General features: G+C 49.4%; 1 protein-coding gene across 3 annotated transcripts in view; it reads left to right on the top strand.

Moving 5' to 3' along the window:
* RLIM (ring finger protein, LIM domain interacting) overlaps positions 1 to 13,772 on the top strand; it is a 43,996-nt gene that overhangs the window by 11,955 nt on the left and 18,269 nt on the right. Inside the window, exons 2-4 of one of the 3 annotated variants that reach the window (XM_015428170.1) lie at positions 3,339 to 3,528; positions 10,164 to 10,247; positions 11,846 to 13,480. In XM_015428170.1, coding sequence (XP_015283656.1) covers positions 3,360 to 3,528; positions 10,164 to 10,247; positions 11,846 to 13,449 — 1,857 coding nt within the window. In that variant the 5' untranslated portion in view covers positions 3,339 to 3,359 and the 3' untranslated portion in view covers positions 13,450 to 13,480. Of the gene's footprint in view, positions 1 to 3,338; positions 3,529 to 10,163; positions 10,248 to 11,845; positions 13,767 to 13,772 lie in introns of those variants that run through there. The other 2 variants (XM_015428171.1, XM_015428169.1) reach the window with 2 other exon arrangements.

Here is a 13,772-nt window from a genome sequence, read left to right as displayed (position 1 = left end):
TCTGCTCAGCTGAGAAAAGGTGCTGCAGTAGCATTTTTTGGAGACGCAAAAATGCAGAGACTACAGCATAAATGGTTTTGTGGGCAATAACCAGTACTGTGCATTGAACATAGGAACTAATTAGTAATTAGTGAACTGTAGACTAGGTATAATATGAATGCTCTGTCCAGCTCTGATAGTAATTGAACCGCCACATTCTGTACCAGTTGGAGTTTCCGAGTGGTTTTCAACAGCAGACCAATGTAGAAGGGTTCTAGCACTCTAGCCTTGAGGTTACCTTGGCATGGTTCCACGCAGTCAGATACGGCCTAATGAAACTGCTGCTGGTCTCTTAACTGGGTCAGTGAGGGCCGGGTCTGCTGAACCCTGTCAAATGTGCGGAACTGAATGTGCTCCTGGAGGGCTTTCCTAACCAGCGTCACCCTGTGTCTCCTTAGGGTTCCGTTTCAACTCATTTGCCTGGAGCCCTTCAGTCAGAGCAGCCATTCCTTGGTTCAGGACTGCTGCAGCAGCATTGGGTGGTTTGGGCAAAAATACAGAGCTTGGTGTCATCAGCGGATTGAGGACGGCCACCTCTGAAAACCATCAATGAGACATTTACGTAGAGTTTCAATAGCTGCTGGGATAAAACTGAGTCTTGTGCCACAGGATGAGTCTCAGGCCAATGGCTGTTGGTCTTCAGCAGCAACTCTCTTGAGTCCATAAAGATTTTAACCTATCCAGAGCCCATTGTTTATATTTGTTTATAATTTGGATTTATATACTACCGTTCCCTGAATTGACAGCGCTCAGGGCGATTACCAATAAAATTATACAATTTAAAATCCAGGAATTAAAATTGATTAAAATAACATCAGATTAAAATAACATCAGAATGGCGCCAAAATACTGTAAACATACAATATGCATTACTGTCTCACAATAAGCAGGAAAGCAGGGTGAGGGAAGGGGAATGGAGTGCCAGGTGAGATGGTACCCGTTGCTGTCCTCAAATGCCTGGCGGAACATCTCTGCCTTATATGCCGTGCGGAACTGCATTGGAGAGTTCCACCAGGTAGGAGCCAGGGCTGAAAAGGCCCTGGCTCTGGTCGAGGACAGCCAGACGTCTTTTGGGCTGGGGATCACCAGCAAGTTGTTTTCAGTAGAGTGTAAAGCTCTTTGGGGGACATACCAGAGAAGGCAGTCCTGTAGATTTGTGGGTCTCAGACCTCTCGTGGCCTTAAAACCTTGCACCTGACCCAGTACTCCACTGGGAGCCAGTGCAGCTGGTGCAGCACAGGCTGAGTGTGTGCAGTCCGTGGTGCTCCCGTGCCACCGCATTCTGGACCAGCTGGAGTTTCCGGATCAGTTTCAAGGGCAGGCCAGCGTACAGCGAGTTACAATAATCCAGTCTGGAGGTGACAGTGTTGTGTATTATTGTGGCTAGGTCAGGGCGAGACAGGAAAGGGGCCAGTTGCCAAGCCTGGTGCAGTTGGAAGAACGCCAGCTTGGCAGCATTCATGATCTGGGCCTCCACAGACCGGAAGCTATTGAAGACCACATCCAAACTCTTGACAGCGCATCTCTGCGCTGTCAAGAATGGGAAGTTGGGACCTCAATCCAGGAACCGCCCCGCCCAAGACAGAGCCTTTGTTGGATTCCATTTCAGCTGGCTCTTCCTCAGCCATCCCACCATGGTCTCCAGCCCCTCAGCCAGATTTTGTGGGGCTGTATCCAGGCAGCCACCCGTCAACAGATAGAGCTGGGTGTCATCAGCGTACTGGTGACATCCCAGCCCAGAACACCATGCCAGCTGGGTGAGGGGACGCATTTAGATGTTAAACAACATTGGGGAGAAGATTGCCCTGAGGAGCCCCATATGTTAAGGAGAACCTAGTCGACCCCCCCCAAAAAAACACTACCCTCTGTCCCTGACCTCGGAGAAATGAGGTAAGCCACTGTAAGACTACCCCACAAACTCCTGTGCCAGCCAGGTGGTGGGTCAACAGGTTGTGGTTGACCATGTCGAATGCTGCTAGAAGATCTAACAATAGCAGTGCCGACCCACCTCGATCCAGTTGCTTCAGATGTTGCTTACTTGACCTAATTGTCATGCGCCATTATTGGTTTTAAAGTTGTTGGGGTCATGCATGATCTTATTCAAAGTTTCCGTGTTGCATGTTCAATTGTAGTTTATAAATTAGTTTGTGCCGTAATGCAGGGCTCTCTAGCTTTTGTTGAGTTTCTGTCCTGCTTTTCTGAGAAACCTGGGGGGGCCTTGTTTGGTTCTCTTCTCCATTTTATTCTCACAACCGCCATGAGCATAACTGGCCCATGGTCACCCATTGAGCTTCATGATGGGGGTGGGTGCATTAAAAAACAGAAAAATATAAGGGGGGGGATCTCCTGCTGCACCCTTAGGACTTTTCTAGTTTTTAGAAAAGTGTGGAGCATTGAAACTCTGATATTTTCTTGTTTTCAAAACATTTAACTGTTTAAGATGAGCTTTTACTCACCTGAAATGTGTTGCATGAAAAAAGTCTCATAACTTTCAGTTTTTCCCATGGAAAACTGAGAAATACTGGACACACTGAAAAATGTGTGAAATATGTTCTTCTTTTTTTGAAAAAGCTACTCGCCTTGTCCGCACAGTGAGAGTTGCCTCTGGGAAGCCAGACACAAAAGTTTGGCAGCCTAGAAGAAAATAATATGGTGTGTGAGTGGGCTAATATGGGCAGTTTTGCTACTTCAAGGCACAGATGGGGCACCCCCCAAGCCAGCCCATACACCACAAGAGGAGTAACTGCAGTTAACACTGAGTATAAAAATGCCCTGCATACACTGTTTGCATGTTCAGACACCTTCACCATAATATCATGCTTCCACCTGAACCTCCCCCCTCCCCTGATCACTAGGAGTATTAGCTGGTATTGTTTGCAGGGCCTTGTTAGTGCAAACTCTGAAGTCTTTCTAGTGGGTTATTTTGGCCGCCCTGTTTTACATGATGAAAATCCAACAGAATTGCCTGATGGTTTTAACTTTTATTACCTTTGGCCAAAAGGGGGTAGGGCTAGGAGTCATACAAGACAGCGCAGCCATAATTTCTGACCCCTGGGAACCTCATTACTGAAAATTACTGAAACTCAGGAGGCAGAAGAGTTGCCGAGTGCTTCCCGCAGAATTTCAAGCAGGCCTTTTGTACCCACGGGAGCTAGAAACCTGATTCTGAAAAGCTCGAACCCTGAGATTCTGGAGAAGCTGAATACTTTCTTGTAGCAAGTAGGCAGCTGTGAAGGAAGTGGTATATATTGTGGAGCACGTATGGCTGCCAAGGTAAACGTCCTGCGTTCTCTTTGCAGATCTTTCCCATTCTGATCAACATGGAGAACTCAGATTCCAACAGCAAAGGAAGTGCCGATCAATCTGAAGCTCAGCGTCGGAGTCAGCTGGATCGACTAGACCGGGAAGAAGCCTTCTATCACTTCGTAAATAATCTGAGTGAAGAAGACTACAGGCTAATGAGGGATAACAACCTGCTGGGTACCCCAGGTTTGTCATTCTGCCTAGCCAAGTGGGTTTCATCGTGTACCAGAAGGGGGGGCCTGAATTTTAATAAGGCTCTTAATTCAAAGGTTGACAGCTGAGGCTGAAGTGCTCAGCTTAATGCTACAGAAGTTGCTCGTAATGTGAACCATTTCAGTTTTTATTTTTTAAAAATATTCTTTTTTTACCCTTGGTTTATTTTTATATGCTTTCCCCACTTTGCTTTGGACTGTTAATGGCTATTGTAAGGGAAAAGTTTCAAGCTGAGACTTCTGCTTTTGGTCTCTGTTTCCACATTTTCTAGTGATAAGAACCTTGCAGGGCTGCGGATGAATTTCTCCTCTCTCCTTATTTGATTTCTGAACTGGCCTCCCCTACATGGGGTTCAGGACGGTTAACAACATTCGACAAATGTATTTCAATAAATACATATATTCAAATTCAAATAAAAAAAAACAATAAAACTGACAATCGAAGCTAATCAGATGGCATTTAAACAGTATGTGTCTTTTCCCCAAGGGGGGAGGCCAGACTTTTTTTTTTTTTAAACTCCCGAAGGGATATTTTTTTATTCTGCATCACCAAGAAGACAGAGCATCACTTGCCCCAGAGCCCCTAGCTATACCTTGTGGCTAATAGCCACTGATGGACCTCTGCTCCATATGCTTATCTAATTCCCTTTTGAAGCCGTCCATGCTTGTAGCACCCACCACTTCCTGTGGCAGTGAATTCCATGTGTTAATCACTCTTTGGGTGAAGAAGTACTTCCTTTTATCCGTTCTAACCCGACCGCTCTGCAGTTTCATGGAGTGCCCACGAGTTCTTGTATTGTGAGAAAGGGAGAAAAGTACCTCTTTCTTTACCTGCTCTTTCCCATGCATAATCTTATAAACCTCGATCATGTCACCCCTCAGTCGTCTTTTCTCCAAGCTAAAGAGCCCTAAGCGCTTTAACCTTTCCTCATAGGGAAAGTGTTCCAACCCTTTTATCATTCGAGTTGCCCTTTTCTGCACTTTTTCCAAAGCTATAATATCCTTTTTAAGGTGTGGTGCCCAGAACTGCACACAGTATTCCAAATGAGGTCTCACCATTGATTTATATAGGGGCATTATTATATTGGCTGATCTGTTTTCAATACCCTTCCTAATAATCCCCAGCATAGCATTGGCCTTCTTTATTGCAGTCACACACTGTCTCGACATTTTCAGTGAGTTATCCACTACAACTCCAAGATCTCTCTCTTGCTCAGTCTCTGCCAGTTCAGACCCCATCAATGTGTATTTATATTTAGGATTTTTGGCTCCAATGTGCATCACCTTGCACTTGGTCACATTGAACCCCATTTGCCATGTTGACGCCCACTCGCCCATCTTTGACAGATCCCTTTGGAGTGCCTCACAATCCTCACTGGTTTTCACCACCCTGAACAACTTTGTATCATCTGCAAATTTAGCCACTTCACTGCTTACTCCCATCTCCAAATCATTAATGAACAAGTTAAAAAGCAGTGGACCAAGTACTGATCCCTGCGGTACCCCACTGCTTACCACCCTCCACTGAGAAAATTGCCCACCTACACTCACTCTCTGTTTTCTATGAACTAGCCAGTTTTTGATCCATAAAAGGACTTGTCCTTTTATCCCATGATTTTTGAGCTTACTTATGAGCCTTTGATGAGGAACTTTATCAAAAGCTTTCTGGAAGTCAAGGTAAATAATATCTATTGGATCCCCCTTGTCCACATGTTTGTTCACCCCCTCAAAGAACACTAATAGGTTAGTGAGACAAGATCTTCCCTTACAGAACCCATGTTGAGTCTGCCTCAATAGGTTTTGTTCATCTATGTGCCTACTAATTCTTTCCTTAATAATGGTTTCCACCAATTTACCCGGTATCGACGTCAGACTGACTGGCCTGTAATTTCCCGGATCTCCTCTGGAACCCTTTTTAAAGATGGGAGTGACATTAGCTACCTTCCAATCCTCAGGAATGGAGGCAGATTTTAAGGAAAGATTACAAACTACAAGTAAACCAAGGGTAAAAAAAGAACTACAAACTACAAAGAAAATTAGGAAGGGGAGCTACAACTAGGGATAAAGGAAAGATAACCACACTAAACTAAAAACCCAAGAGGAGGAGATCTTATTTCTCTTAGTGAAATGTTAGTACCACAAGTATTAGTATCACAATATACTTGTAGAGACTGGACCGTCAGGGCGGAGGGGAGCCTCGATTCTCCGGCATTACGCCATCGAAGAGGCTACCCCTCAAAAGCCTCCTGGCCTGGAGCCTATCGCAAAGGCTCTGCGGGGGTGTCACTTGAGGTGGCACCCCTCCAGGCCACTGGTGTGCGATTCGCCCTCCCGCAGCTCGGGGAGAGCGACTGCCATCGCTGCTTCGTAAACCGGACGTTCAGGGGGAGGCCAGACTTGATGGCAAGCAGTTGCCGTCCTCAACCAAAGGCCTGGAAAAGCACCTCTGGTCTTACAGGTCCTGCAGAACTGCATTAGGTTCCACAGGACACAGCTGTCATTGGGCAGAGAGTTCCACCAGGCCGGTGTCACAGTTGAAAAGGCTCTGGCTCTGGTTGAGGACAGCTGGATATCCTTCAGGCCAGGGATCACCAAGATGTTCTTCCCAGGGCGTAATGCTCTTGGGGGAGAGGGGTTTCCAGGAGAAGTGGTCCCATAGATACACTGGTCCCAGGTGGTTTAGGGCCTTGAAGGCTAGTGCCAAAACCTGGCCAAGTACCGGTTGGATATGTGCTGTCAACGGGGCTCCAGGAAGGACCTGGGCCGCTGCCCTCTGGACCAGCTGTAATTCCCGGGTCAGTCTCTCTCAAGGACAGCCCTGCGTTGAGTGAGTTACAGTAGTCTAACCTGGAGGTGGCCATTGCATGGATTACCGTGGCTCGGTCAGGGTGAGAGAAGTAGGGGGCCAGTTGCCTGACCTGGCACAGCTGGAGACTAGCAGCCTTTATGACCTGGGCCTCGGTAGACAGGGAGGCATCCAGGAGCACACCCAGGCTCTTGGCAGTCGGCACCAGAGTCGGCACAGTCCAGAGCCGGAATTTGGCACCCCGTCCTCGTAACCTCTCCACTGAGCTACAGAACCATCCGTCTTTGAAAGATTCAGTTCTAACTGGCTCTGCTTCAACTGACCAGCTGTGGCCTCCAGCCCTTCGGCCAGAATAGAGGAGGTGGTATTTGACCAGCCATCCGTCAACAGACAGCTGGGTGTCATCAGTGTACTGATGACAGCCCAGCCTGAAACTCCGCACCAGCTGGGTAAGGGGGCACATATAGACGTTAAACAATGCTGGAGAGAGGGTTGCCCCTTGAGGGACCCCACATACTATGGGGGCCAGTTGCCTGACCTGGCATAGCTGGAGACTAGCACCTTTTATGACCTGGGCCTCGGTAGACAGGGAGGCATCCAGGAGCACACCCAGGCTCTTGGCAGTCGGCACCAGAGTCGGCACAGTCCAGAGCCGGAATTTGGCACCCCATCCTCGTAACCTCTCCACTGAGCTACAGAACCCTCCGTCTTTGAAAGATTTAGTTCTAACTGGCTCTGCTTCAACCGACCAGCTGTGGCCTCCAGCCCTTCGGCCAGAATAGAGGAGGTGGTATTTGACCAGCCATCTGTCAACAGAGACAGCTGGGTGTCATCAGTGTACTGATGACAGCCCAGCCTGAAACTCCGCACCAGCTGGGTAAGGGGGCACATATAGATGTTAAATAATGCTGGAGAGAGGGTTGTCCCTTGAGGGGACCCCACATACTACGGGGTGTCGGGGTGACACTTCTCCTAGCGCCACCCTCTTCCCCGGCCATGGAGGAATGGGGTAAGCTACTTCCCGGCCACCCCACAAACTCCTACATCAGTGAAGGCAGTGAGTCAGCAGGTCACAGTTGACCATGTCCAATGCTGCTGTCATATCCAGTGATAACAGTAGCGCCGTCCTGCCTTGAGCCAGCTGTCTGCAAAGGTTGTCTGTGAGGGTGACCTGCACCGTCTCCGTCCCATGGTCAGGGTGGGAGCTGGACCAGAATGGGTCCAAGGCCCCAGTGTCCTATAGGAAACTTGGTAGCTGTTTCGCTGCCACTCTCTCAATTACCTTGCCCAGAAACGAACGGTTCAAGACTGGGTGGTAACTGGCAGGATCTAAAGGATCCGGAGACGGTCGCTTTAAGAGTAGTGTTACCACGGCCTCTTTTAATCCTGGGTAGACCCCTGAAGGAAGGGACAAATTGATAATGTCCACCAGGGGGCCCTGTAGTCCCTCACCACTGGCTTTCACCAGCCAATGAGGGCCATGGGTCCAAGAGGCAAGTGGTTGACGTTGGCCTGGGAGAGTCGGCTGAAGTTATCAACTAGAGAATCCAAAGACAGCCAAAGGGGCTCCGGTTCGCATACTGTATGAATATGGGTGGGCAGGTTGTGGCGGAGTGACAAGACTTTATCTGCAAAAAAGCTCGCAAAGGCCTCACAGCTATTAGTCAATTTGCTAGCATTTTGAATTCTCTAAAGACCTGATTGTCCTAATTAACTAAGCTGGGCGGGAGCTAGTGGAGGCTGTAAAAAAATTCCCTTTTAGCAGCCTTCACCGCCATCTCATAGGTTTTCATAAATGACCTATAGGATATTCCTGCAGCTTCGTCACAAGACTGGTGCCATGCTCGCTTTAGCCATCTAAGTTCCCACTTCGTCTCCCTAAGCTCCGTGGTGTACCACGGGGCTCATTTGGGGCGGGAGTGAAGAGGGCATTGGGGGGCGATCACACTGACGGCTCAGAGAAACAGGTATTCCAGTCCTCTATCAGCTCATCTAATGAGTTGCCAGGAGGTACTGGATCCCGCAGAGCATTCTGGAAACCAATTGGATCTCCACGGGCCAGCATAAATCAGCTCGGCCACGTTGATGGAGCCTCACCAGGAAGACCGATGGGTGTGAGGCCAAGTTGGGAACTCAGTTAGATGGTAGAGCAGAGGTGGTGACTGGGGGCACTCGGTGGCAAAAGCACTCCAGAGGAAAACCTGAGGCTCCCAAGTACCTCTGAGAGCCTCCGAACATGCCTGGGACCTCCGGCTCTGCCCAACGCCGATCGCTGCTTGAACCTCTGTGACCTCATTCTGCTCTTCAGTCTGATTTGGTCCTGGGAATGTCCAGGACCAAATCAGGTCGCTGGAGATCCTGAAGCATGATGCCCGGGGACACCCAGGCCTTGCAAGACCGGTGGAGACTAGGCTAGCAACGAGAACCTCACAGCCGAGATCAGACAGAGGGCGACCGTAGAGCAGCAGTCCCCCCACAAAGTGGTAGATCTTTCTTTCTGCCCCCAAGCTTCGTCCAGTCTTTCTAACCGTCAGGCTCCCTGGTAGATGTCTCAACCGCCAGTTCTGCGTTGTTTCTGTCTTTGAGCGGCCGTCGTTCTCTGTCTTTAAACGCTGATTCTCTTTTCTCTATTTAAGCGTCATTCTCTGTCCTCTGTTTTAGCTTTAAGCTGTAAAGTGTAACAGTGGGCTCTCTGCTCAGGACCAGTATAGGTTTCCTAGCTGAACCTAAGCAATTTCTACAGTTCTTCCCAGTCGAATTGAAGATAAAATTAGGATAAAATTTCTCTGTGGCGGGGAGCTTGTTATCAGTGCTCCTGCCATGGCGCCATCTTCCCAATTATCTTTGCATTTTGTACAAATTAATCACACTGTGTGAATATTTTATATCACCGTTAGTATTTATTCTGTTCAGTTTTCCGTAATACATTCCAAATATCTGTCATATTAGCAAAACGCTTAGGATTTTTTGTCCCCACAAGCTTTTTTTAATCATGAGTAAAATTTGGACTTACTAGCAAGTAAGCTGAAGTCGACCCCCACCCCACCCCCCGCCGCTACTTTTTGATCTTGGTTGCTGCCTTTGATGGGTCTGAGAACCCACGGGAGGCTGCTGAGCCTGTTCTGTTTCAGTAATCGTTAGCTCGTTTCCTTGTTAGCTGCTCCCTTTCCTCAGTGTAGCTGCTGCTGTAACCATTGTTCCTGATGAAATGTCTTTTTCTGTATATCCATATCTTAAGCTGTTGTAACTTATCGCAGTCCGGACTTGAGCACTCCTGTGATTCTCTGTTAGCATTCTGTTCTTTCACATTCCTTTCATAATGCTTGATCATTCCTTTGTTTTAACGATCTTTAGTATCATGGATTTTGCCTGTCAGATGGTAATTGCCTCCCCCCCACACACACACACCTAATTTACAGAAAGTAGTCTGGGGTTTTGTTCATAGGCTTTTCTCAGCCAAAAGCAGTTTTTCAGCTTGCTTACGTTTTGTTGGGCGTCTCCGTTCAACCCTGAGGCTTACTGAGGTGGGGTTATTTTCTCCCGTCTTCTGCAGAGGTGACTTTAAAAAACAAAGTGCCATTCTCCTGCACGTTCTCCATAACGGTCTTGTATTCATCATAAGCAATAGGCCCTGATAAAGTTCCACAGAACCAGACAAAACACTCCTTCAAGGGCTGGCGGGTGGGGCCCCAAGGCCAGTGTGGGCATCTCCGCTTCGATTCTGCCTTTGGGGTCTCAGAGCTGCCAGACGGAAGCCTGGGTGTGTTGATGTTTGGAACATTTCTTGCCAACTCTTTCCTCAGGTGAGATCACTGAAGAAGAGTTGCTGAGGAGGTTGCAGCACATTAAAGAGGGTCCACCGCAGCAAAGCAGTGAAGACAGTAGAGGTATGTAATGCTCACCTGTTGTTGAAGTCTGGATACCAGCACAGTAGAAATGTTGAAGCCAGGGGCCGTGTCGTGTCCCAGGACTTCTGAGGTCAAGTTCCAAGGAGCTGCTTTTGCCATTAGTCGCCTTCTCGTGCAGTTTCCTGCAGACCTTCCCATTTTGTTCATAAACCGACAAATAATACTAATGACCATTCAGTGTTCTGTGCTTCGTTGCCTTATGGCCAGATGGAAGCCGCTTGTGCTCTTCCTCATTTGTACCGGCCGTCATAAACAGTCACGATTAGGCACATCCTGCTAAACCCCTGCCAGTTTCAGTATGCCAGGTGAGTGCCGATCTGTGTGGGGCTGCGTTCAGGGTCTTTTGCTTCGTTTGGATTGTCCTGCCTGTGCACGCACGGCTCAGAAGCTGGAGACCCCTGCACTGGCCAGGGGCCACGCTGGCATTCTCACACTTTCTCACATGTCGTGGCTGTGGGCCTGTTTTTGAATGAGACCCTGGGCTTCTTTGGAATCATGCCTGCCTGGTGTTGAATTGAAATCCAGCTTCTTCGGCACTGTCCTGTGAACCGGAATAAAGTTATGTGCATTCTAATTAGGCTTACCAAGTGGCGGTGGAGGATCCGCATGTCTTCACAGGATCCCTGCGGTGGGGACGGCGATACGCGTTGCACCGCCGTCGCCAGGATGTGACGCAACGCGTCGCTCTGGCAACGAGGCTGTTTGGAGTCCCGTTCCCCCGCCGCCACTTGGTAAGCCTAATTTTAATAGTACATTTGCATGGAACACAGAGAGGTGAAACCCCGGGGCAAGGTGATCTGGGATTAGTTATTGAGAGAGAAAAACAGAATGGCAGCTTGCTGACAGTTGTACAGTTTAAGAGAGCTGCTGCTTGCACAGTTGTAGGAAATGATCTGCTCTTGTCAAATGCAAATTTTGGATTGGCTGCCGTAGATCCATTCCACCAGCGGAGGTGCTTTCCTCAGTGGAAGGAGCCCTCCCCTCACATAACGGGAAGGGTCTACAGGATCGTGGGAGGTACAAGAGAGAAGTACTAGAGGGGGTTCAGGGGCTGGTGGGAGGTTGGGATCAATGTGCCCTCTAATTTCCCCCCCTACCGAGCAGAGCAGTTCACATCTTGAGCAGGATGCAGCTGCTGCAGTCTGAAAATGGGTGATGGGCCATGCAAGACCCTGTGTGGCTCTAGTGCAAAGGCCCTGCACGCAGCTCAGAGGGAACACTGGTCGGGAGGCGGGTACTATTTGAAGTAGGCCGTTTCCTATTCATACCCACTAGTTGAAGTACCACAGTACTCTGGCGTGTCGATTGACACAGTTGTCTGCCACAGCTTCAGTGGACTGACAGATCATTGACTCCTCTGGCCTACAGGACTAATCAGTTCACCTGTTCAGCCATTTTTGACAACTGCTTTTCTACCCTGAACAATTTTGCGAGCCATAGAAAGCTTATGTGGTCATCTAGGTGCTAGCAGTTATGGGTAAGAACCTTGTGTTAAAGCTGTGATTTGTAGAACTGCGTACAGAACATTTTACCCAGAATTGCTCAGATTCCTAACTCCAGCAGTTGCTTTTGTCCAGCAGGTGCAGAGTCCACAGAAGATGTGTCCAATGGCGATTCCATAATAGATTGGCTTAATTCAGTTCGACAGACCGGGAATACAACGCGCAGCGGGCAGAGAGGAAACCAGTCTTGGAGGGCAGTGAGCCGGACTAACCCAAATAGTGGGGACTTCAGGTTCAGTTTGGAAATAAATGTCAATCGTAACAATGGGAACCCAAACCCCGAAACAGAGGGTGAGCCACCCGTGGAACCATCCAGCGGGGAGGACTTGGAAAATAACCAAAGTGACCCTGAGACTCCGCGGTCTGACTCTCCTCCTCCTCCTCCTCCTGTTCCTCCTCCTCCTCCTCCTGTAAGGCCGTCTGGGTCCGAGATGCATGCCCCTGAAGAGCTGACTGAAGAAGCTTCTCCTCACAGGGGCCAGAGGAGGTCAAGAAGCAGAAGTCCAGAGCAGCGGAGGACTCGGGCCAGGACTGACCGAAGTCGATCCCCTCTGAATCCACTGAGTGAGTCTCCTCCTCCTCCTCCTCCTCCTCCTCCTCCTCCTCCTCCTCGTAGGGCGCATCATAATACCTCATCTCAGGTGCCCGACACCCCCCCAGCCGTGGAAGCTGAAGGAAGTTCTAGAACAAGGCAGCACCTGGTGATAAGGCAGCACGTGGCCCCTGCGGAGGTGGTGCCCAGTGAAAATGCCGTGCTGCTCTCGGCCCCGGAAGCCAGGCCTGCTCCTCAGGCGACGGGCTCGGCAGATACAAACGGCAGTGTGGAGGCGGCGGCCCCGGGGCAGAGGCCCCCGACTATCGTTCTCGACCTACAAGTGAGACGAGTCCGGCCGGGAGAATACAGGCAGAGAGACAGTATAGCCAACCGAACTCGATCCAGGTCCCAGACCCCAAACAATACCGTTACTTACGAAAGTGAGCGTGGAGGGTTTAGGCGCACGTTTTCACGCTCCGAAAGGGCCGGGGTGAGAACTTATGTCAGTACCATTCGGATCCCCATTCGCAGAATCTTGAACACCGGCTTGAGTGAAACGACATCTGTGGCCATTCAGACCATGCTGAGGCAGATAATGACTGGCTTTGGGGAGCTGAGTTACTTCATGTACAGCGACAGTGATGCCGATCCTGGTGGTCCAGCCCCCAATCCGAATGTCGACATGGCAGAGCCACCGAGTGGCAATAGCAGCTCCAGTAATGAAGTGCCTGATCCTGGCTCGGGGGAGGCCTACGACAGTAGCAACGAAGGGGGCTCTGTGGCTGGTGCTCGGCGGGAAGGCCGGAATGCGAGGGGATCGGTGACTTTTGAAGAGAGCGGGTCTCTGCCGTTTCTTAGCCTGGCACAGTTTTTTCTGCTCAATGAAGAGGACGATGACCAACCGAGAGGCCTCACCAAAGAGCAAATTGACAACCTAGCCATGAGGAATTTTGGTGAAAGTGACGCTCTGAAAACCTGTAGCGTTTGCATCACAGAGTACACCGAGGGGAACAAGCTGAGGAAGCTTCCTTGTTCTCACGAGTACCACGTGCACTGCATCGATCGCTGGCTGTCAGAGAACTCCACCTGCCCGATCTGTCGTAGAGCCGTTTTGGCTTCCACTAACCGAGAGAGCGTGGTCTGAGCAAGGCTGGGAACTTTCAGCTGAGTACCAGGTGAGGTCCTGTCAGGCACGGAAGCCACTTCCTATGGCCACTTTTTGTGTGGTGGTTATATGTGTAAAAGCAAAGATCTTCTGTAATGAAATGGAATTGGAAAAAAAAGAGTTAATGGAACCTTCTTGATTAGGGTCCCCCAAATAATACTAGGTTTGTGTTAATTAAAAGACCTGCATTTGTCCAAAGACGCCTCTCTCTCGTACCTTCTCGGTTTTTTCAGTGCAAACAAGGTCCACATCTATCTTCTTTACCCCCACTGTGTAGTGAACATTGAAGACCTCGCCACTCC

Source organism: Gekko japonicus, unplaced genomic scaffold (assembly GCF_001447785.1).
Source record: "Gekko japonicus isolate JY-2015 unplaced genomic scaffold, Gekko_japonicus_V1.1 scaffold1520, whole genome shotgun sequence".
NCBI classification, from domain to species: Eukaryota; Metazoa; Chordata; class Lepidosauria; order Squamata; family Gekkonidae; genus Gekko; species Gekko japonicus.
The sequence above is the reverse complement of the archived record's forward strand: the minus strand, read 5'-3'. Positions and strand labels throughout refer to the sequence as shown.